Consider the following 24525-nt stretch of genomic DNA (forward strand, 5'->3'; position numbering starts at 1 on the left):
TGGTGTTGTCCTGTCGTGTGTATGTGCATTCAATGCCCTGTATGCAACATCATTGGACAGTGTGAGGCTCTAAAGGTGCAACTTAATTCCCCTTATCCTTATCTACACGACAGTAAGATGGTTGTAGTTCTACAGTTTCATTCACAGAATATTTACTCATGATGGTTTCAAGTTAATTACTTTAACTGCCTAGCTGGGTCACTAAATAATTAAGGAGTGGACATCATTGCATTGTGCAAGTAGTGTATGGGCATGATAAGACGGAACTTAACGCCATACATGTGCACTGTTTTCTTTCACAAGTTTAAACAAATGGTCATGACAGCCCCTTTTATTCCTGATGACGTGGATTTATAACATCTATGTACTGCAGAGTCCTATTAAGAATGATAAAATGCTGTTTTTCCTCACCTGATGACCATGTTGCAGTTGGCACACATGGGTGTACGAGTCCCAGCAGGGATGTGTTCTGCCATTTGGACCAGGGTGTCCTCATCTTTAGGGTGGGCCTGAGGTACAGGCCGGGTTGGAACCGGGCCCCTCGGGACACTGCCACTGCCGTTACCCTTCATACCAAAAGACGGAGTGATCAAACCACTCCGTGGACCGTGACCTGTGGAGGACGAGTGAATGAAAAAGAAAACGATGGAAACTGAAAATAGCGAGCACTTACAGCATCACAAAAGATGTGTATGTCTGTTTTTTCTTCCCAGGTGTGTAAGTTATTTGACCTCTACCCTCTTTGTTTATACACCCAGCAGGTGTCATGGCGGAGCATGCAGCTAGCTGACTATCGTTGTCACAACCATGGATTCACCACATCAATCTTCAGCAATACACAGAATATTCCTCTCCACCTTCAACACATTCCTCTGGTGTATGTGCATGCATACACATGACCAGACACACGCAACCACACACACACACACACACACACACACACACACACACACACACACACACACACACACACATACACAGACCACCAAGACATTCCCTCAGCTAAAACCCAGACACCTGGCTAAACATGTAGTTTGGCCTTTGATCTTCACACTGTGGACGGTGATGTGTTTTTGTACACGTGTGCCTGGTGTGGGAAGGGCTACTTTTGGAGCTTGGCTTTACCATTACATGTCATGTTTGAGTGGGTCTGTTTGGGCAAGGAGAAGGGCTGGGTTTACATTTAACATTGAAGCCAGTAGGGTATTCATTTAAACCCTCATCATAAAAAATACAGGGCCTAAGTTGAAACGTATGTTTGAAAGTCCAAGAGGGAGGTCAAACACAGCTTTAAGATGCCATCGATATGAATGGTTTCTGACTGAAATGTTGCTTGTCCAAAATTTCCTGCATAACCATGACAGTAATTTGTTACATGTGAGGAAAAGACAGTTTTAAGTTGATTTTACACAGTTTGATTTTTCAACTTATTAGAGAAGCTGCCATTAATCACGTCAGCATGCACTTCATAAGACTTTATGTTAAAGATGAAATGGTTTAAAAGATGAGCAGAGCAGAAATTCTAACAGTGAAGATATTGTTTTACAATAGGCATTAGCAACAAGCCAGCTGCAGCTCAAGATTCAAAATGGGTCAGCAGCACAGTGCTGCTGTGGCACCATACGGCTAGCACTATATTTTCACGATCCTGGGTCCCCGAGTAAGTGACCACATTTTATGATTTTTGTTGAGCAGCAGTTACATCAGGAGGTGAAATGGAGGAGAGGAGCCGCCTTGTGCTCAGAGACTGGATGGAGAAGCAAAGGCTATTTACATTCAAAGAGAAGAAACCTTTTTTGCAAAAAACAGATATACAGAATGTGTTCATTTTAAGTATGTACACAATAAACAAAATAATTCACAGAAGTGGCAAGTCAAAGAATCTAAGGGCTGACTGCAGATGGAGCACAGGCATTATACTGCAGCTCTGTGGCTTGCCTTGAAAACTTTATTCATAACTACAGACAGGTCCCTTCAGTCAATATTATCTTTCTGACAGAGTAGAACTGCTGCACGTGTGACTGAGCAAGGCGCCACAGGCAGAGCGGGGCCTGCTCGCCTGCTTAATGGGCTTCCACAGAGGAAAAAGACGAGAAAAGAAATAGAAAGTCTGCAATGACCTATTTCACAACATATGTCACGCCTCGACCACGGAAAATAAGCCTTTTTCCCCTTGCTAACTGGCTGCAACAACATTCAATCCAACAGCAGTAAATCAGTTTCACAGTGTGCCAGGATTGGGAACCAAATATTTTTTGTATGAGAAGAAATAAAACTTTTTAACTGTTGGAGGGAATAAATTAATCAATTAAAAACATGCTTAAAAGGAGATTTAGCTCAATTCCTAAAGGAGTTTATTTTTAGGATTCTATTTGGAGGTAGTCACATTTTGGGTAGACATGCATTCCCCATGACTTATGCTAAGAAAACAGCTCAGGCACCTTAGTCTGATTGTACTCCGGTAGTTAATTTAGTGAAAAAATACCACAAATTGCCTACAGTAAAACAACTCACACATAGCCATACAGATATATTTTTGTTGGATTTGGCAGTAACCTTTATGTACTATTCCACAGATTTCATGATGAATTAAAAATGTATTTTAGTCATTGAAATTCACGTCTTAAGTACACATAATGCATTCTTTAATATGGACTCACAATGGTATCTTATTAAGTAATAGGAGCAATACCTGCTGGGCTTGGTCCAAGGTTTTATACAATGTATAAAAATGACATCTGGCAATAATCACCCCGGTGTAAACGTGAATGAAAAACCCTTTAGGATATGCTGCAATCACAAAGGGACAGGAGAACACACACACACACACACACACACACACACACACACACACACACACACACACACACACACACACACACACACACACACACACACACACACACACAGTTTACCCTGGGTTGCAGCAGGTCCTTTGATCATGGTCTTGACAACTGCAGACTCGTGGCTGTTGAGTTCAGGCTCCTCACTCTCCTCACTGCACAGAGAGACACCACAGAAACAAAAGTGATATGGAAATCACTTAATACATTGTGTAATTAAATTCATAATTTAAAAAAGGACATCAGAAACCATAGTCATGCACATCAAAGGCTACATACTGCACTGCTTAAATTACAAAATACATACTTATTTGCATCCCTCTCATTCAGAGTGATGGATCATACAACAGCAGAATGTAAATCGTTATTACAAAACGATCACCCCCAGACTTTGAAAGCTGAACATAATCATAGCTCCTACAATAAAAAAGACAAAAAGAACAACAGGAAAAAAAAAAGCAAGTTCCTGTCAAAATACAGTTAAGACACACTCCAGACCACCTACCTGCTGACAGGCCTGGGACAAATATGGTACCAAGGAAAACACAGAATGCAGCTACAGCCAAAACAGTACAGTACTCAGCTTCATGGTGCACTTCCGACTTGTGAGTACAGTACGCACAAAAATGTTGCCTGTGTGTCACATTCACGGCAGAACAGAGTCCAGGCCACCAGCCTGATGACGGATAGGACACGAGTTGGTTTGAACAGCACTAGTAATATAGCATACCCATTCAAAACCGATGCCAGAATATCAATTCAAATGATTCATAGAAAGTAACTGACTACAGTGGTATGAAATATAGCACGGTGTCATGAACATAAGTGCCCATTTCTGGACTGTAGACAGATGCCAGACTACCAGTAGTAATGATGGAGGGGAGACACAGTTCTCAGAGTAGGGCAAAGTCTGACCACATTCTTTTTACTCCATTCAGTGACTTATCTGTGTATTTTTACAACAACCACTGTATATAAAATTGTTCCTCCCTCCTTTTATTTTAAATGTCCCCTCTGAATGCACAACATATGGGTTTGGACACTTCACCAAGGTTGTGAAGGGACAAACTGAATGGGTCCCCATGACAACACTGGCAGTCCATTTTCACGTGGCCCCAGGAAATAAAACTAAACATCACATTTGGGTCAAAGGATAAATAATTTTAAGAGACTCTGTAGTAAAATTTAATGGTGTTCACATCAAAAGATGCCAAAACACTGATTCAAATGACGAAATAGAGAAAATGATTGCATGGGACCAGTGGTTATTCTCAGCACAGTGCTATTCCAGGTCATCTGTTCATACTTAGTGAACAGTTCCGTGGCGCAGGGTGATATATTTTGTCTCTAAAGAAATGTAAACATACAGTATAATATCTGTGGCATTACTTTGAGTACTTGCCCAAGGACTGGCAAGCCAAGATCTAAGGCAACACATATTTTCTGAGAGCAACATAATCTTTTTCAGGGTCAGACATGCTCTCCTGGGTCAAAATGTTCTCTTGTAGGGAAAACATCTGATATACTCTGACATATTTCCTTGTGATGCAAAATTTTCTCTACTCTCTACTACGTTAAAGAAGTTTTTTCATATTGCATTGCTCTTATTAGGAAACACATTGTGTTGGATCTATATGAGTCAGTTCTCTTATTAATGATAACTAGCCAATAAACATCTTAAATCATGAACATTCTTTCACGTAATGTGTATTTACCACATTGATAATAAATAAAATAAAACAAATGAGGCAACATAAATATATATATATATATATATATATATATATATATATATATATATACACACTCAGAAAAGTCATGTTGTCTCATTGGAATTATGAAGTTATTTTGCCTAAATAAAAAACATTTATGCAGGTTTGTATTGAAGAAGTCAGGCTTTGAGACTCATTTTCTGATGCCAGAGCTCCTCGAGCTATCGTGGTGGAAAGGAGAAAAATGTCTCAGCTCTTCAATCAAACATGGCCCCAGGGTCTCAAGCTCTCCACTGCCTTTTAAATGATGCAAAATGAATAACCTCTCTATGAGTGTGTGTGTCTGTGTGTGTTTGTGTGTGTGTGTTCATCAATGCCAGCTGAGGAGCTTGGGTGGGCCAACAATCTCTCCCCAGACGTATTACACCCACAATGCATAGTTGCTGTTGATGCCAACAGTTGGATCACTGCTGTTTTCTCCTTGTGCCTGGCTGTTAGGGTTCTCATGGGAGACAAATGTTATGGCAACTGCAACCATAGTTACATTGAGTTGTGCCTGTGAGTGTGAGTGAGAAAGAAAGAGAGAAAGGGAAGAACTGAGAGAGACATATAGACTTTGAGATGTAAAAAGGCAGACAGAGACAGAGAGAAAGATACAGGAAGAATGTCACACTTGTGTGTACTGGCTTCACTTCAGTCGATGCTTAGTGTTTCGGCTTCCCTTCCTGACTCTGCTGTGACATTCCTTGAGCGCACAGTTCATTTGAAAACATGGGATACTCCTAACATGAAATGGTTCCTACAGAGCAGGGAGCTCACTTGGTTTACCACCCAGGACCACCTCTAAACTATGTAGCTGTGCGATATGTGTATATGATATATGTGTCAGATGTAGTACTCACAAGGAAAGGAGAGGAGACTTTAAATTTACCTAAAGACATAGACAGCATTGACGGGGGAAGAGAAGAGAGGGTCTCCCTGTTCTGTGGCAGACTGATGCCAAGACACCCTTTGGTGTGAGAAGAAAAACATCAAAGAAATGCGGAATAAGGTTTAGAAACTACTACATTAACACAACTTAATAGTAGGTTAGATGGCTGTCAAAAATGATATTCACGACATGTAACATTTAGTAGTTGTTACACTGAAAATGACTCTCAAATGAATGGATAAAATGTTATAAAAGTCATCTGATTAATATACACAATGTTAAACAGTGCAATGACAAGCATTGTGATAAACGTACCCAGTGGATTGTTGTGTTAGCCTTGATTCCAGCTAATCAGCCTATAGGAGGTACAGTCATAATCTAAGTACTATCTAGAGGAAAAAGACTGTCAGACTGCAGAACATCTCTCTTCATTCTCTCATATGAGCTGATCCAATTGTACACAATGTGACAAGTGGAGCCAGTGGATGGTGCAAACTAACTTCTTATAACTACAGCCAGAGACAACACTGAATGAGTATAGACAGCAGGCAATTAATTTGCATTTGGACTTAATTTACTGAACTTTTTTTGCTCCAATTCTGCAATATTTTATAATTGCTTCTACATGTAAGTGAAATGAGTATCCAGGCTGACTCTGATTAAGTCTTGAAGTAAATTTTACAATTAACTTCATGAATCAATGTGTGATGCTGTAAAGACAGGAACGTTGGTAAGTTAAGCACATAAATGAGTATGCTTTGAGGTTAATCAGCCAAACAAAATTCACTGTTTTCTCTTGATGGAAATGGAAGCTAGAGCATCAGCTCTTATCAAGCAGAATGTGTCCGGTAAAGAACAGGAAAAACGTCATCCTCATCATACTTTTAGGCTATTAAACTCCCCGAGACTAAAGGATATAGCACCATCTATTCAAATTACCTTTGCGAACAAGCTAAGAACATTCATTCACATTAGCTTTTGTAAGTGGTTAACAACAGGTGACAAATAGAGCAGGAAATAAGATAGTCCCCAGTCCTCCATTCATTAGAGGCAATTACAGTGCGGCTCGTTAATATTCTCCACCAATCAGGCCAATTACACAGGGACTTAATTGTATTCTGCAAGACTGTGATTGGTTGATTAATGGTGAGTCCTGCTGTTTTGATTCAATAGTGGCCAGTTAGAGTGCTGACCATCTGGACATATTGGGCCACATATAAACCTTGTTAACTGAAGGGATAATTAAAGAGGGACTGGAGGAAGGAGGGAGAGAGGAATACATTTATTTTCTTTTGGTGATCTCTCCTGGTCTGTCTTTGTATTCTCTCTTTTACATTTTTACATTAAATGTATCCTTGAATTTTACACTTATGCACCACATCACTACGCAGTCAATGGCCTTGCTTTTTATCTCTGGTGCTGTTTGTGTGTTTGTCTTATCTATTTCACAGTCTATTTTCAGCACTGTATGCTGCCTAATAACGAGACTTCTTGTTTACTGGTATTAAGCGATAATGAGGAAAAAGCTAAAAATTTCAGTCCCCCCAACTGTTTACACATGTAAAGTAACCCCATGTGTACTGTACCTCCAACAAGAACTTGTGTTATGCATCTCATAACTGTGTTGGTTTCATTTGAACATAGAACAAATGGTCCATTAACATAGCTGACTGCTGTCCAGCAGCTTTCTCCACCACACAACAGATGGTCTATAATTTAGCACTGTGATATTTTTTTGGATCAAATTCAATTGTCACACACTATACCATCCATGCATGTGCATTCACTCACATGTAATGACAAGGAGACCCATCCACACAGTCACCCACTCAAACTCTGTCTCTCACACACACGCACACGCTTTTCATACTTCGTGGTTTAAATGTGTACAGTTGTGTCCACTAGCCAATGACTGATCTCTGTGAGATACTGCCAAGCTGTTTCACAGCGACCACAGAATGTCATAGTTGGTGGGTTGTAACGACAGAGACATATGGACTGTGTCTTTTGGTGCTGGCATGGTCTGAACAAACATGGCTTTTTGACTGCCATGAATGGCATGTTCAGTGGACACAAGGGCCTTGTTTACACCATGGGTTAAAAATTGTTTTACTTCTAACAATTTTTGAAAAACCTTAACTGTACTAGCATAACAATTTTATGATAATAATAAATAAGGTGGGGTTCCCCCAGAGGGTCACCTAGTAGAGCGTGTAGGTTAGTTATTTAGTTAGCTCTATGACAGTGAAGCTGCATGCATCACAAAACATTGATATGTACAGTGAGCCCACACACATGGTATCTCATTATTTGTAAACTACATGATGATGCCACTCTTTCCTGGATCCAGTCTTGGACAAAACTGTGTTTAAAATTCATAAACAAAAATAACAACAATAATCATGATCAATGCATGTTTTACACAATAATTTTTTTTTACTAATGCTTCCAACTTGAAAAAGTGTCAAACAACAATTTTCAAGTAGTCAAGACCATATTTAGTAAAAACAAGTTTTGTCCAGGTCTGCCAGGTCTACCTCTTGCTCTTGGGCAGGTGCAGCTCACTGATGCTACGATGCTTCTTCTTTTTCTTTAGGCATAGTGGCGCAGCTTGAATGACTGGGGTGATAAGCAGGGCGTCCAATAAGGACTGAGACACTGCCTTCTCAGAAGGCCTAGGATTGCTCTGATAAGTTGTTCTGAGCAGAAAATGCAGAAGATGATGGAACCAGGGGGGCAATTGTGAGACATTATAAAAAGGAGAGAATAAGATTTGATAAGTAGTCAACTAAACAGTGAAATAGCTAAATAGCTTTAAATGACAGGGTTCACTCCATTTACCTTGCCTGCACTGGACTATAGCACTCAGTGCACGTCTGTCGCACGGGCTGTTTGAGAGCACTGGGGGTGAGGGGGTGGGGGGAGGGGGCTGCTCTGGGCAAGAAGTCCAGAGGACTTGACAGGAGCTCTCTCCTGTTTATAAATACATACACACACACACACACACACACACACACACACACACACTTTTGTTACAAGGACAATTCTGTATTAGGGGTTCAATCACTTCCAAGATGTAATGAATCAAAAAAAAAAGAAAAACAAAACCTTCTGAGCCATATGACACACATTTTACATCAAAGACTGAATACACAAACAACAGCTCAAAATCTGACAAGCTGAGTTGAGCCTGTGCTGGCAGGAATAGGAGGTGTATACACATGTGCATAGTGAGTATTCAAGACCAGGTCAAAACCTAGTAAATGGTTGGACCTTGTCATGAGCTATTTGCATTCTGCCTACTATCAACCAGTTTGAGCCCTTTATCTGTTTGCTTCTCTCCTACTCTCTGTGCTCACATAAACAGTAATTTTATCCTGCCGAATTCCCAATAAAGCTATTCTCATTTATATATTTTTCTGTTGTTGTCTGACAACGGAACAAGTATGAAAAAGTGACTGAAATGCAGCTCATTAAGACTACTTGTTAACTTCGAAGCCCTTTCCAATCTGCTGCTCTGCACTGCTAAAATGCTAATTTTATAACCACTACATGGTCTGGCAAAATTAAATCTAGCAACAAATGCACTAAGTTGGCAACACGACAGGCTGTAAACATCCCCAAACAGAAACTACTTGTGCCAAGTCATTAACAAAAGAGCAATAGCCAATGGAGAAACTCCAACACTCAGCTGGCCAACCAATGGTGTACTTCATGACTCAACTTTTTCATTCAGTCAGTCAGTCAGTGGGCTAGCCCCACTGTTGCTGCCCAGTCCAGTCCAGCCAATCAAATAGTCCTCTAACTCCCTTAGCTATCTGACCAGCAACACTTACACTATTTCTTATAGACTTTGAGTCTTTTCTCTGTGGGCAGGACTTCATGTCCAAGTTTAAGTACAATTATTCGCCTGAGATACAATATATAAGATACAACACAAAACTTAGTCTACTCAGTTAATCCACTTTCTTACAACCTGGCCACCATGACGTGGCAAAGGTGGTCCCTTTTGACAACACCCAAAGGATAGACAGAAAATGTCTTAGCCAAAGAGTGGAGCTTACCTTACTTAACTTAAATAAATATCTCAGGGTGTTAGGGGAATGCTTGTTTAAATGTTAGTTTAACAATATAGTTAAATTATCCATTTTTTAAAGATTACAAGAAAATCTTTGTATGTCTTCATGTCCCATTCTGTGTTAATCACAGGCTATGGAGGTCCTCTCTTTCATAGATAGAGTAGCCGAGGTTTCAAGGCCCCACTTGAAAATTTTGCACATATATTATGAAAATAATTAAATTGAAAAAATGTATTCCTTTTTGGTTTTTTCAAAATGACCCAAAATTGTGGTCCAGTCTGACACTACTACACACACATGCACGCACGCGCACACACACACACACACACACACACACAATCATATACAGTATGACAATGGCAGAAGACAGACGCACCAGATGATTAGTGATATTAAATGCATCCATACAAATTATTAGAAAAAATAAACAAAAAATAAGGATGGCGGCTTGTTCCCATTAAAAGTGAAAAGGAATGTGAACAGATTTTAAAATCATTATAACCTTGTACCTGACTGGTTTTGTAGAGTAGAATACATGATGACGTGCTGTTATATGAGATAGATGGCTATTGACTTGGACTGGGAAACTGAGAAGGCAAAGAGAGAAAAAAAACTGCATAGACTGGAAAAAAAGTTGAAACATTTAAAGTAAATTAACAGTCACTGAAAAGTTTTCTTCATGTGCATCAAATATTAGAAGTGTGGTGCATCACCTGTGTTGAGGTGAGAGCTGAAACTGACTTAATGCTGCCCTCAGAGACTCAGCAGCAGGATTATCTAATTTATGGTTGTCATCACCACGGCCAGTCAAACAGTTCATGGACTCAAACTTTTCTGAAGCTGTGCTGCCCTCTAGTGGTGTCACATTCGAACTGCTAGACCAAGGCAAACAAACAAATTGATCATTCTGATTAGAATCAAAGCATTTATTATTATTATTAAACCTATTATGCACTTTAGGGTGATACTGTAAACTTTTAGAATGCATCCCAAAACGCAATTTACCTTTCAGCAGTGAGCAGTTGAAAGCTTGGTTGAGCTGTACGAGTACCATCAGCGGTACATGGTCTATGGACAGGGACTTGATCAGAGGAGGCCCCTGGTACTTGGTTTTGAGCTGGTACAGAACTGCTACCACAAGACGAGTATACTCCTACTGTTTGGGCAGGTAATACACTAAAAACAGGCAGACACGATGCTGGTGTATGGCTATAAATAGGACTTGGCCCAAAAAAAGAATGGGGAATGTTGGCTGGCAAAAACACAGTATCAAGAGAAGTGTCATTAAATTTTTGAGCATCTGAAAAGCTGTAATGGTGGGCCTGAGATAGTGGCATTTGGTTTAGAGCTGAGCCACTGTATGTTAAAGGTACCAGCATTGGAGCTAATGGATAGGTCATGTTAGACAAATGGGTTGGGTGTATTTGACGAAACATGTCAACTGAACTTGGATACGAGATTGGGACGGCAACTAGTTGAAGGTTTGCGGTGGATGATATGTTGTTCGAGAGGCTGTCAGGATTGGAAATAAAGGCATCATGTGGGATTATAGAGTCCCTCTCTGGCCACTGCTGATTGGCTGATGAGCGTGCCACCTGTGGCTGTGGTTGGTCAGTGTGAACAGATGTGGGCGTGGTTTCTGCATCATTCAGGCTGCTGAGCGTTGTGAGTGGAATCGCTGCGTGGTTAGCAGATTGCTGTGCTGGAGACCTGTCACTGGCAGATGTCAGATAGCAGAGAATAATGTTATTGTGTTCATAATATTTAGTTTTGTTGTATTTTCAGTGAACAATTTACATTAAAGTTTGAGCTTGTTTTAGTGGGGTCAGGTGATGTGTGAAAAATACCAGAAAATGCATTTGAAATGTGAAATTAATGTTATAGTTTACTAAAGAGTGTGTCAGATTAAACTTCAGGGATTAGATCTTGAGTCTGCAGCATATCAAATTATTTGGTCAGTTAGTTTTTCTAATCAAATAAAAGGGCTTTATGTGATTGTGTTCTTTAAACGTGACTACTGTGTCATAAGACAATTCAATAGGTGAAGAGGTGAAAAAAGTGGCACAGGCTTAGGTGATGATTTATACCTGACCTTCCCACTGTTTGTGTCAGAGTCAGTGAGAGAACTGGAAGAGGAAAGAGTGAAGGAACTAAGGGAGCAGGGGAGAAAGGAAGGAAGGAAGGAAGGAAGGAAGGGGACACCAGAAAAAAGAGAAAGGAAAACAGGAAAAAACTTAATCACTTTATTAACTACAATATAGAATACTTTTTCAAACTCAAAACACAGAAAATAAATTTCAGCCACTAGATTTCCGGATGTTTTCAAAATGCAAAACTTTTAGACTCTACAAAGAAGAAACTATCACTAAAGTTAGCAAAATCTGCAAGAAGTAAACATGGGGAATAATTTAATGTAAAAGCACTGGAGATATATTTTACACAGTATGGGCCTCAAATAATTTCTTTGCATTACAAGTCATTCATTGCATTTATACAGTCACTCTGCACACCATCAAAGCTCAACAACTTGCTTACTGAAAAGAGCCTTCCTTACTTGCATATACCTTATACCACACCAGTCTGGAGTGTTACATCCTAGCAGCATAGGATATAAGCCACTGATCTCTACTGTACATACATGCGTGACAAGTTGAAATCTCTTCCACTTTTTCAGACGTGGATATTTTTTTTTCAGATATTTCAAGATACTGTGTTTAGAAAATAGTTCCAGTGCTAGCAAATACAACAGATGTAAACAAGCCATTAAAGCTTTTAAACAAGTGACCTCTGTAACATACATTTATTCAACAGTCCAATTAACATAAAGAAACATACATAACTGTCTGTCTTATTCACTCTATTGCTATTTTCAGTGATCTCAGAAATAGACTCCTTGGACTGAGGACAATGAGGGGGAAACAACAGTGTAGTTATGCATTTGTAAAGTCCTTCTTTTATGCATTTCTATTTAATTTACCGTATGCAGACCTCCTGGATATGGTGCATGTTTTCTATAAATCTGAATGTATGTGTATCATCTTCATGCTCTGGGTTTCAAATTGAATGCAAACTGAATGATTCATAACATGTTATCTATACAACTTTCAATAGGCTGACTTCAGACTGCTTTCCTTTTCTCATCTCTGTGGCATATTGTCTCTATCACAGCTATATTGTATATACATGCATATGTGTACTGTAGTGAAGACTGAGGGGGGTTGAGACGTGGATTGATAGCTGTATATCTGACTGAGTATGTTCAGACTAGTTTATTGGAGCCCTTTTACACTTTTTTTCATGTTTGGGTGTTTATTAGTATGAAGATAGTATCTTATCAATGAAATCACTGACATGATTTCAGGTATACAAAAAAGGTGCATACACATGCACTTTACTCAAACTCAAAATTTAAATATAATGAGGTGAAAGTAGATACACACTGATAAAAGTGTGTATTTAGGCATCTATACCTTCAGGGTTGGAATCAGTGGAGTGGGCCCAGCATGTAAGCAATGCTTAAATAAAGGTCTGAATGAAGCCAGCACAGTGCAGGCACATAAAGTAACAGTGACAGACACACAAATACAAAGACAGACAGACAGACAGACAGACAGACAGACAGACAGACACACACACACACACACACAGATTCCAAAAGTTCCTTTCCGAGCTCCAATTGCACATTTCTTTCCTTTACTTCCTATATTCCCATTAGTCCACAAGCTTGTATCCCTGCAACAATACAACGAATGAACGACAATCTATATCATACAGTGTGCACATACACAGGTAGACAGACACACACAGAAACACACACAGTCTACTGGACGTTAAGGGCACGAGCAGACACTCCATGGTGCCAGTCTCTCAGCTCGTTGTACTTAGGGCCAATCACCAATCGAGTGGTGGGCTTGTTCACTCTGCCATCCAGGTCACGAGAGTAAGAGGAGAGAAAAGAAGAGAAAACACACCAAAGGAGAGAGAAAAAAAGGATTTAGGAGTAGTAGTTGCCCTGCAGTTTGCAATGAGACACACTGTAAGCCGAGCCACGAGGAAAGCTTGATGATACTGAAGCAGCTGTCACCACAAACAAAAGCTGATGATACACAGGAAACATTTAGATGCAGTGGATATGGGCAGTATTTCTGTCATCATAAGAATAAAAAATGACAGAAATCAACAAAAGGACAGCAGAAAGTGAGCTGTGAGCATTATCCAGAAAACAGTCCACTTGTCATCACTATTGCCAAAGAGAGGAGAGAGAAGAGTACATCTTCATTTTGTCAAAACGCTGTCCATGAATCATGGTCAGTATGTACTGAACTTATAAATTAATTTAACCACAAGGCCACACACCAACACCCACAGGCAGCGGGAATGTCTGCATGTTAACATGAGCACTGACAGACACACGGTGATATCGTGCATCGCCACAAAAATGGACAGCCATGGATCACATCACACTGAAAACGAGACCACAGTAAAGCCATGTTTGTCAGCATCGCAATCACAGGTTAAACAACATGCAGCACTGCACTGCTGTCATATCCACAACCAAATGCACAAACAACCACAGGCAGCACACAAAACCATCACACATAATGATGCTTTGATCGCTAAGTACAGATGGATACACTTTCAGAGCCTGGTATGATGATATTTAAAGCAACCTTCAGTAATCTGAGAGGAAATTAATCAAATTGCTTTCTGATCTTTTGAAGCTACCGAGAATCAACACACTGTACAGCGCACAGTGGTCTGGCTTTTGACTTAATGGATCAAATGTGATCCTCCCTCTGCTGTCTAGACAGGAAGAGCCCACACAGCATCAATACACTTGCCAGAACAGCACAACAAAGATTTAGAGTTAGATTTTCTGCTGCTGCATAAATGTAGACGTTGCTGTTTACTAGAGGCGCCCAGCTGAGCAGGTTAAATGAAAGAGCAGTATGAGAATCAACTGAAAAGATGAGATTTTCTGGAATATGTATTGTTATTCCAACAATGCAATTAGTCGTACAAGCCACAACGACAACAACAGCGACAGCAATAATAACAGATAGGGACACTACACTTATTAAGACCACAGTCCTGAATAAGTCAGTATTTTATTGCCATGAACTTACTTTGTCTTCTTGGCTTTGTCAGCTTCCTCATCTTGAGCTACAGGGGAAAGAGTGGAGACATAAATGAGTGCACTCTTAAAGATTATGTGGCCTTTATCGACACAAATACAAAAAATCTATACAAAAATACTTTGTTTGATTTAGAAGTACATGCTATGCTAAACAGTTAGCATCATGATTAAGCTATCTTAGTGTGCTCTGTATATGGAGGATCCACTGTACTCAGGTGTGTGATCACTTTCTCAGGTGCACTAAAAACAACAGTCCATGTAATGAAGCAAACAGTGGCAGTGTGCGCAACTCCAAATCACGAGTAGGTTACTGTGTTGGGTGTGAGATCGCTGAGTCAACAAGTAAAGCAGATGCTGGCACTCACACTTGAATAGTTGTGATATTTAATAGATATGATTGCGATGTTGACAATCATGGCTTTACTGTGGTCTTGTTTTCAGTATTATATATCAACACTATTCAAGCGCGAGCGCCTGCAACTTCTTTACCTGGTCCATGTAATGACTCTACAAATACAGTCACTGCATGCACTTCAGTCAGTCACTAATGTACCATGCTCAGTGCCAGTGATCTGAGCCAGAATCTTGAACGATCTGGACTGGGTGGTGCCGGTGCGTGGGCGCCAGTCCTCTGTGTCCTCCATTATGCGCTTCCTGCTGGCATCAGCATGAGTGGGCACATGGTAAAAATGGATGTCTGTGTCCACAACGTGTCTCCTGGGAACTCTGGAAGAACAGGGTAGAACAGGATGGATGAGATCAGGAAATACGCTTTTAATTTTATATACTGCTTCTCATATATCAATCAAAGCAACATGATGAAGACTGATGTCATTTCCTCTTGATGTATTATAAGCTATCAAAGTGAAATGTATAACTTCTAATTCCGCAGAAACCCATGAAACATTTGATACTCCTTAGTACTCCAGACTTAGTACTATAAGTAGGTCGTAAGTGGCTCTATCCACCACAGTGTGTCATGTTAGGTTTTTATTTAGGTGGTTACTTTCAAGCATGAAATTTAAATTCGTATACAGTGCATATGTCATCATTACTATTTATTCAGTCAGAGGAATTTGATTAAACTGTTAGATGATTGCAGGTTACATGAGATGGCAAGGTGACACACTAAAAATAGCAACCTAGAATTTGTGCTTATTAGACAAGAACCAGCGGGGGGGGAAAAAAAAAATCACACCACACTTTGTTAAAGGTATTTGGTGTCTAGATCTACACCGATGTGATACCTTGGTGGCTGGGGTTTTCTTGAAAACCAATGACAGAGAAAAACAGGGCAAGAGAAAACAGAAATAGACAAAATAAAGGTAAGGAAAGTGAAACAGCAATATTCATAACAATCACAGGGACACAACAGAAATATGTGAAGAGACTTACTTCAAAATACTTTGAGGTCCACTAAAGGGAAAGTAAAGAAAGAAGAAAGAGAACAGATAGAAATGCGAAGAATTTATTAACTTGTAAAGAATTAATAAAAGGAATTGTTGAGAATTAAAAAAATGTAGAAAGTTGATGGAGGAAAATAGAAAACATGAACTTATGGACCACAACTGCCAGTGCATGCACAACACAGAGCCAAAATATCCATGGAGACATTTAATCATATCAATATGAGGAAAGATAAAAAATTATCCAAAGACATCAGTTCCTTTTTCAACCACATGGTGGTGCTGTTGACTGGTTTGTAGTTTTATAGGAGAGGAGGCATTCATCATTTGGACAATTTTGGACAGTGTTGAGACAGGTTTTTACTTAAACGGTGCTGCAAAACATGCACTTTTGTTTTGATGACTGTGCAGCATAGTTATGATTCAGCATGTGTGGTTTGTGTTTGAGGGAATTCATGAAGAGTAATATGCGTGTGTACCCACAATCTTTCTTGGCAACAGCGTGCTGACAGGCCCAATATTAATTGGTTGTCAATAAATCAACTCTAGGACAAATACACACACACACACATGCACACACAAGAGCATTGAAGACTTTTCTGGCACTGCTGTCAATAAATCACCTATAAATACACCCACACACCAACACACTCACCTAGCACATTGAATGGAGTGATTTATGAGTGTCTCTCAACACATTCTTGTCACAGCAGCAGCTATGTTGGTGTGGGAGTGTTGACAGCGGTATGTGAGCCTGGTCACACACTTACAGTTACAGTACAGTTACTTACTGTAAGGGTGTCTCACATTGTAGACTGTGTGTGTGTGTGTGTGTGTGTGTATGTGTGTGTATGAGAGTGTGCATGTGTGGTTGTCAGTGGTTGTGATTTATGGTAAAAATATACTGTTGCCTCAGCACATTGTATCACATGCAGAGGTTGGGATTCATTTTAATTAGCTGATTGCATGTGTGTTACAACTTACCACTGACTTTAATACCTGAGTAGGAAAACCGTATGTAATGTGTCAAAATATGAAATGTTTCATACACAAATGCTATTTCTGCAGTAAACTAAGAAGCAAATGCATGCAGATGTCATGACACAGTAGCCACACAAAGATGCACACAGAGAGATGAAGAAGTAAAGAGGAGAACAGGCATAAGTTGACATGCTTCAGAGACTAACTTTGTGACTCGAGCAGATGCTGCAGTCTGCAAAGCAGAAAAACAAGGTTTGAAAGGAGAGAGAAAGACAGCAAAAATTGACATAAATATATCCCAATTCTCACTATTTCACTCAAACATCCCCTCTGAAACGAACCACACAGCACATTTATACTGTAGCATGCAAACAAGCAAGCAAGACTCAAAGATGGACACGTGCTGTCTCAAAGTGTCAGTCCGTATGCATATTAGCATCAGAATTAAATAAAGAGGTTCATCAATACTGAAAAAAATACCTTTTGCTAAGTACAGAGAGCGAATAATTCTCAAATACTGTATCACATGGAAAGTGCATTCTCAAAAAGAGCCACTGCATAATTATGTAGACTACAATTGATAAAAATGCCTTCAAAACAACAGACCAGTTACTGTATATCGATGATCAGGAAGGATGAATCTGTATGTTTACCTCTACTGTGGATGACCAAAATAACTACTGTTTATCATTTAGAATAAAAACAAAGAGGCTGAAAAGAGCTAAATTCAACATTCACATAATGAAAGATCAAGCTTTATCTAAGTGTGGTAATAAATGTCATCTGTGATACTTGGAGAAGGCTATGTACCCGACTGAAATTCATCTTGAGTGTTTGTGCGTGTGCGAATGACTGCATGGTGTAAGATTATATTGAGCAGATCACTGGTGTCTGCTGAGTTTCACAGAAAGAGAAACCACTGATCCTTTTGTCAGCGTGTTCCCCAGAGAAATGAGCAAAGAGAGAGTGAAAACATGAAATGACAAGAGAAATTATGACTGAGAAAAAGAGTATATTCAGTTCATTTGGCATGTGAAGTGAAATAAATCAAAAACACCCAGGTATACCTGGTAGTTTTAAGATAAATCATTAAAAGAATGAATGAAAAAGTGAAGAAAAATGGCTGGTGCGTTAGTCTGGGGAGGGCCACAATGTATTTGTAAATCTACATGGATTCAAGGCTGAATCCTTTACTGACTGACTGATTTTCTAGAGGAGCAGAGAGAATACCACACAGCTTGAGTTACCAATGAAGGCTATATATACACAGCTCAGTCATAGCATCATTGCATAGTTATACTCACTATGCCTCTGGAGTGAGAGGAGGTGGGGTTGAGACAAAAACGGGGGTGGGGGGGTGGGGTGGGGGGTATATAGAAAGAAAAGGAGGAGAGATAGAAGCAAAGAGGGCAAACATAATAGTAATTCACTCAATAAGGCTTTTTTTCAAATGCTAGTGATGGATAATATAGTTGAAAGGAAGGGCTGTCCTCAGACACTTAACTACAATTCAAAATAAAGAATCACAGTGGAGGGGTCCACTTTCACTTAGGAGAGCAGAGATGTGTCTTTATAGAATACCATGAATGATTCAGAATAAAATGAAAGCAAAGAAATAGAAAGAACAGTAAATGGGACAGCAAGTGAATTTCAATAGCTTAACCATATAACCATCACGCTAGGGATATTTTATTTGTCCCTACATATTTTAGACTTTTCGTTCTACATCCCTTTTAACGTTTAACATAGACTGTGTGCAAATCCTGAATTTCAAGATTTTAGCCATAGCCACCTCAAGGTTATGTTTTACAGCCTGTCTCGTTAGTTCAAGAGGACTACAAAAAGCTCATTTAGAGTTCATCAGTTCTTAAGTTTACCTTCACAAGAAAACAGCTATTACATGTCTTTCAGCACAGAGTTTCCCTTCCCAAGTTGCTCCTGCAAACACTTGGTGCAATAACCCATTTTAGTTTGCTTACATATCAGTGTTTCCAGACTGGTAGTTTAAGTTAACTCTATAAATTGCCCATAGGTGTGAATGTAAGCGTGAATGGTTGTTTGTCTGTATATATTTGTCTCTATATGTCAGCCCTGTGATAGATTGTTGTCCTGTCCAGCTGCACAGTGCCAATTTTGAGACTGTCACATTTCAACACAACAATAAAAGACCCACGAACAGAGGCAACATAATTAGGCTCGCCTTGTTAACTAAAACCGTCCATCTCAATATTGTGTTTGGAGTATAATATTTTTCTGTGATAAGTCTGCCAAGGAGGTTTCATTTTCATGTTTGTTTGTGGGTTGATTTGTTTGTTTGTTTGTCAGCAGAGTAACGCAAAAAGTACTGAACTGATCTGCACTAAACTTGGTGGAGGGATGGGACATGAGCCAGGGAAAACCACATAAAATTTAGGTGCCGATCTGGGTAAAGGGGCAGATCCAGGAATTTTTTAAATTTCTTTTATCACTTTCCTTAACATTGTGAGAAAGGGCATTTTTGTATATATCTACATTAAGTCTATGGATTTTGATATAGAAAATCAGACATCATTATGGTGTTGAGATCTATGAGTTTGTACAGTTTGGTACAGATCCAGATAATAATCCAGATCTGGTGCTGAATCCACATTACAAATAGAGTTGCACTTATTATTAATAGTATGTAACAGTGCATGTGTCACCAGCAGCATTTAGGATGGCTTACATCAGTATTTCATTCAACATAGCAATGAGACAATTTATTCAGCTGTAGAGCTTTATGAGTTGAATAATGCTGACGTCATCATTTCACACAACAGGTAATAAACCCATACAGCTGTCTTGAGTAAGGATTAAAGACAATAAATTAATAAAGCTATAGTTGACAACAAAAGTCGAGTAGAATTGTTTGGCCTTGGCAGACGTATGCGCTCTACTGAGTGCCATTCTCATTTTTTAATGTTTTTCTAAGAGCAAAACACCAACAGACATTTGAGCCTGATTTAATGATGTGGAAGAACTTTATAAATCACTGCCAAGATTTCAAAATTTGAAGTTGGAGTATGGAAAGCCAGATGAGGGGGCTGTGTGGAATAAACAATTTTCTAACAGGAACATAAACTTTAAAATAAGCTTGGCCAAACTACACATTTGTAAATCATTACAGAAGTGGATTTTTTTGTAACCAAATACTTGTTTAACTAAGTGCAGCCTTCAAAACTTAACACTATTGTCATAAATTTTCATCTCTATTTCTATGGCTACCACCTCACATATCGATATTTTAAAATGCCCTTTTCTATTTCTAAAACTGCATGAATCTGTGAGGGAATCAATAACATTAACAGTAACAACAAGACCAGACCAGAACCAAGACAAAGACAATTTGAGATGACCAAAGAACCAAGAACTGATTCAGTTGATTAGCTGGAGAGACCGCCACTCACCCATTAAACTGCAGTGGCAGGGCTCCACCCTGACTCTCCAATAGGCCCCGCCTCTGCCCCATGGCCACCTCACAGGCGTTCTCAGTGGAGTATAGGTTGATTGGTGTGTTATACACTGATGGCTGAGGTGGAACGAGGCCAGGGGAGGAGGAGGAGGAGGAAGAGGATGGGTAAGAGACAGGTGGTGGAGGAGGAGGAGGAGGAGGACTGGTGTGGGAGGAGGCAGGAGTAAAGGCAGAGGATGGGGATGGGATGAAAGCGGCCAGTGGCGGTTGTGATGGAGGGTAGTCGCCTTCTGATCCGCATCCCCCATAAGGTCTGGGGGCTTTATTGTAGGGGGCAGAGGAGGGACTGGAGGAGTGAGGGTGGGGATATGGTGGAGGAGGGGGGTGGGTGAGAGCCACTGGTTTTATGATGTCTGATCTGTCGTCCTAACAGCACGAGAAAAGAGCATGCAGATACACACACAAAAAAAAACACATCACAGCACACAGCATACTGATGCCTCCCAGGTTATGATTTATGAATATGTGTTTGACCAAATAATAAAGTCTGATTTATTTTTTAAATGGCTGGAAAAATCTAAATATGATGAGTGTGTGTAAATTTGAAATGAATTTCTTTGAATAGAGACGCATTAGTATAACTTTCATTTACAATGAAACATAAACAATGATAGAAGAAACATAATATATCAAGACAAAGGTGGTTTTCATGCAACAAAAAGTGTGTAAGGTACCGTTTCAGAAGGGTGTAGCAACTAAAGAAAAGTATTCACAGGACTTAGAAGATACCCCAGGTGAATTTACTTTTAATACTGTCACGTTAAATCATTCAATAATTGAATTGCTTTCACATGACACACATCTGTTCACATCTCTTTCCTGTTCCACTTTTATTTCATACAGTATTTAGTTGATCAAGTTTTTATATCATAAAATCTGTTTTTGACAATTTGTCACAAGAAACTACAGAAAGTATGGATTCAAAATATAATATCTTATAAGTGTATACATTGCAGCAGGTGTTCATACCCCATCAGTTTTTTTCACATTTAGTTATGCTGCAGCTTTATATGAAAATCAAAAACCATTTTATCCCTCATCAATCAAGTGAAAACAGAATTTTAGAAATGTTTGCAAATTTATCAAAAAGCAAAAACTGAAATATCACATTGACATATGTATTCAGATCCTTTGCTATAACACTGGTGATGGTGACCAAGAACCCTATGGTCACTGTGGCTAAGCTCCAGAGATCCTGTGTGGAGATAAAGGAAACTTCCAGGACAACCATTAGGACTCCCCCTTACTAGCCCTCCACTGTCTGGCAGAGTGGCCAGACGGAAGCCTCTCCTCAATGAAAGTTTCCAGCAAAGCACCTCAATAACTTTCAGACTGTGAGAACCAAGATTATCTAGTCCGATGAAACTGAGATTGAACTGTTTGGCCTCAGATCTAAGCGTCATGTCTGGAGGAAACCAGACATGACTATTAGAATTGTTTGTCCTTCTGGAAGGTTCTCCCATCTCCACACTTGATCTCTGGAGCTCAGCCACAGTGACCATTGGGTTCTTGATCACCTTTACTCATATGTGTCTCAACACAATGCTGTCTCTGAGCTCTAAAGACAGTTCCTTCCTCCTCATAGCTTTGTTTTTGCTCTGATATTCATTGTCAGCTGTGAGACCTTATATATGTTTGTGCCTTTCCAAATTGTGTCCGATCTACTGAATTTACCACAGGTGGACAGGTGTAGAAACATCTCAAAGATGATCAAGAGAAATAGGAGGCACCTGAGCTAAATTCTAAGTGTCATAACAAAGGGTTGGAATACTTATATTTGCAAAAACATCTAAAATTCTGTTTTCACTTTGTCATTATGGGGTATTAAGTGTAGAGTGTAATGTTTATTTTTTTATTTTAGCATAAGGCATAAGTCTGAACACTCTGAATGCACTGGTGCACCTGGTGTACCTCGCCCTAAAAACAGTAATTCTCTATGATCTTCATAGAGACATGCCGTACACTCAAGTGTACGCTCAAGTCTATTCAAGTGTATAATTTTCTGTTATTTTAGTCACAAGCTGTGTTACAGTACCTTTGGTGCCACAGGAGGTGGTTTGGGAACACTGGAGGCCCTGGAAAGAGGGAGGAGGAAGGAAGAGAGAAAGTGTATGAGTTATGATTGCACAACCACATTTTTTTTTTCATTTCAAAATAGAAAAATGTCTGGTTTTGATATATGAATATTCATGCTTATTAAAGATTGTGACTGTTAGCCAACGCCGTGCGGGTAAAAGTAAACAAGCTCTTCAAAAGTGTTTGCTGATATTTATACAGCCGCTCAAAACCACTAAGCCCATACAGTAAAATTTTAAGATCTCAGTGAGGTTGAGAGAAACTGTGGTTATGGTGAATTACAACTAAACCCGAGCTCTTAGCAGAGAGCCCAACATGGAGAGGTTTCTGTCATCAGCTATGACAGAGTCTTACCGTGTCTGTGTCAAACTATGAAACTTGAGTTGCTGAAACCAAAAATTGTGGTCTCTTTCAGTGTATGTGTGCTTTTGAAGCCAGCTGCTTTTAGTATAAAAAGCCCTGTATCAATCTGATACTCTTGGTGTTTGATACTCTTAATGCCACTTTGAGCCATGAGCTTCCCAAAAGGTCATCTGAGGAACATGCCTGTAACTATCCACTCTCTTAAATGTACTCAGAAATGGCTTAGCACTTCCTCCTATTATCAGTTTTACTGAGATCATTTTTCTTCTGTCTACAGAAGTGCTTTTAAACGCCCTGGATGGTTTAAGATCATACTGATGTAATAGGACAGCACTTGATCGATGCAAAATGAACTGAAATTACTGAATTATTGAATTACAGAGAAGGATCAGTACACTTACATTAAGCATTCCAAAAATGAATTTCCTCAACAAGAACCATAAATAGTTACACAAGAGATTTAATTAATGCAACTCAAATAGTTGTTCAGTGTATCATAACTTTATTGAGCATGATATGGAGGGAAAAATACATGAGTTAACATAAATTAAAGGTTAAGTTAACTTCACAGCAACTGAAGATGTGTGAATGTCAGCAGCCCCACATTCCTTTCAGAGCAGCCCTTCTAGACACTTCCTCAGGGAGGTTCATGTCCTTCACCCCAGTAAATTTGAACCGACAGCCTTGTAGTAGCTGGTAAAACATCAGTGTACAGATACAGCTACTCGAACCTGATGATGGTTTGTTACACAAAACCATCTGGAAAAGCTTAATTGAAAACTGTTTGGAAAAGGGCTGGCGCTTTCAAAAAAACACTTAGCAGGTGATTGGATGAACCATCATATAATATGACGTAGTAGGAGAGCGCCGAAAAGGAAACACAACACAATAACAAGCTGCAGGTAGCATGTCGGTAGACCATTCTTGCCATCTTTGTTGGGAAAACTTGAGCATAAAAGGCACTCTTACAAAGACCATAACAGTTGTGTCAACATCACTGCTGGTAGTTCCTTCCTCATAGGACGCTGATTGGTCCAAACCAATGTAGTTTGGCCACAAGCAAATAGTTGTATTCTTCCCTGTGAGAAATCAAGCTCACAACGCTACTTCTACTCATACACTTGTCCTTTTCCTCTCTGTCCCTTGTTCCCTGCTAGCTCTGGTTTGCCAACAGTGCGTATCATGTTCCTTTGTGTGAGATGAGAGCGTCTGAAATGATATTAACACCTGTAGCAAAAATTTATTTATGAACCCCCCTGAACAACTGCTAAAGTGTAAAAGAAAATCTTTTATCACTTCACGCCACCTTTTTTGTCTCAGTAAGACTATGTCAGCAGTATGTCTGCCCGCTGAGTTTCCATGGACACACTATTGTAAGTCCAACAAGTCAACAAGTGCGCAGTCAGTGCAACACCACAGTGTTCTCTGACATCAAAGCTGATCCGAGGGCAGCAATGATCTCACTTGTGCAGCCAAAGGCATTGAAATGAGGCGGAAGGAAAATGCT

The 24525-nt window shown here is 39.6% G+C and overlaps 1 protein-coding gene across 3 annotated transcripts in view; it reads right to left on the reverse strand.

The window, feature by feature from the left end:
• The window catches only part of pdlim5a (PDZ and LIM domain 5a), a 60777-nt gene that overhangs the window by 6045 nt on the left and 30207 nt on the right, over positions 1-24525 (reverse strand). The window contains exons 3-10 of one of the 3 annotated variants that reach the window (XM_071483095.1): positions 22615-22654; positions 17296-17321; positions 16098-16118; positions 15950-15967; positions 15256-15428; positions 14692-14728; positions 2916-2998; positions 412-613 (exon numbers count right to left, since the gene is read on the reverse strand). In XM_071483095.1, coding sequence (XP_071339196.1) covers positions 412-613; positions 2916-2998; positions 14692-14728; positions 15256-15428; positions 15950-15967; positions 16098-16118; positions 17296-17321; positions 22615-22654 — 600 coding nt within the window. Of the gene's footprint in view, positions 1-411; positions 614-2915; positions 2999-14691; positions 14729-15255; positions 15429-15949; positions 15968-16097; positions 16119-17295; positions 17322-20514; positions 20946-22614; positions 22655-24525 lie in introns of all 3 variants that reach the window. The other 2 variants (XM_071483096.1, XM_071483094.1) reach the window with 2 other exon arrangements.

The sequence above is a fragment of the Trachinotus anak genome, unplaced genomic scaffold (genome assembly GCF_046630095.1).
Source record: "Trachinotus anak isolate AG129_WGS33_773 ecotype Australia unplaced genomic scaffold, CSIRO_AGI_Tana_v1 ptg000008l, whole genome shotgun sequence".
NCBI classification, from domain to species: Eukaryota; Metazoa; Chordata; class Actinopteri; order Carangiformes; family Carangidae; genus Trachinotus; species Trachinotus anak.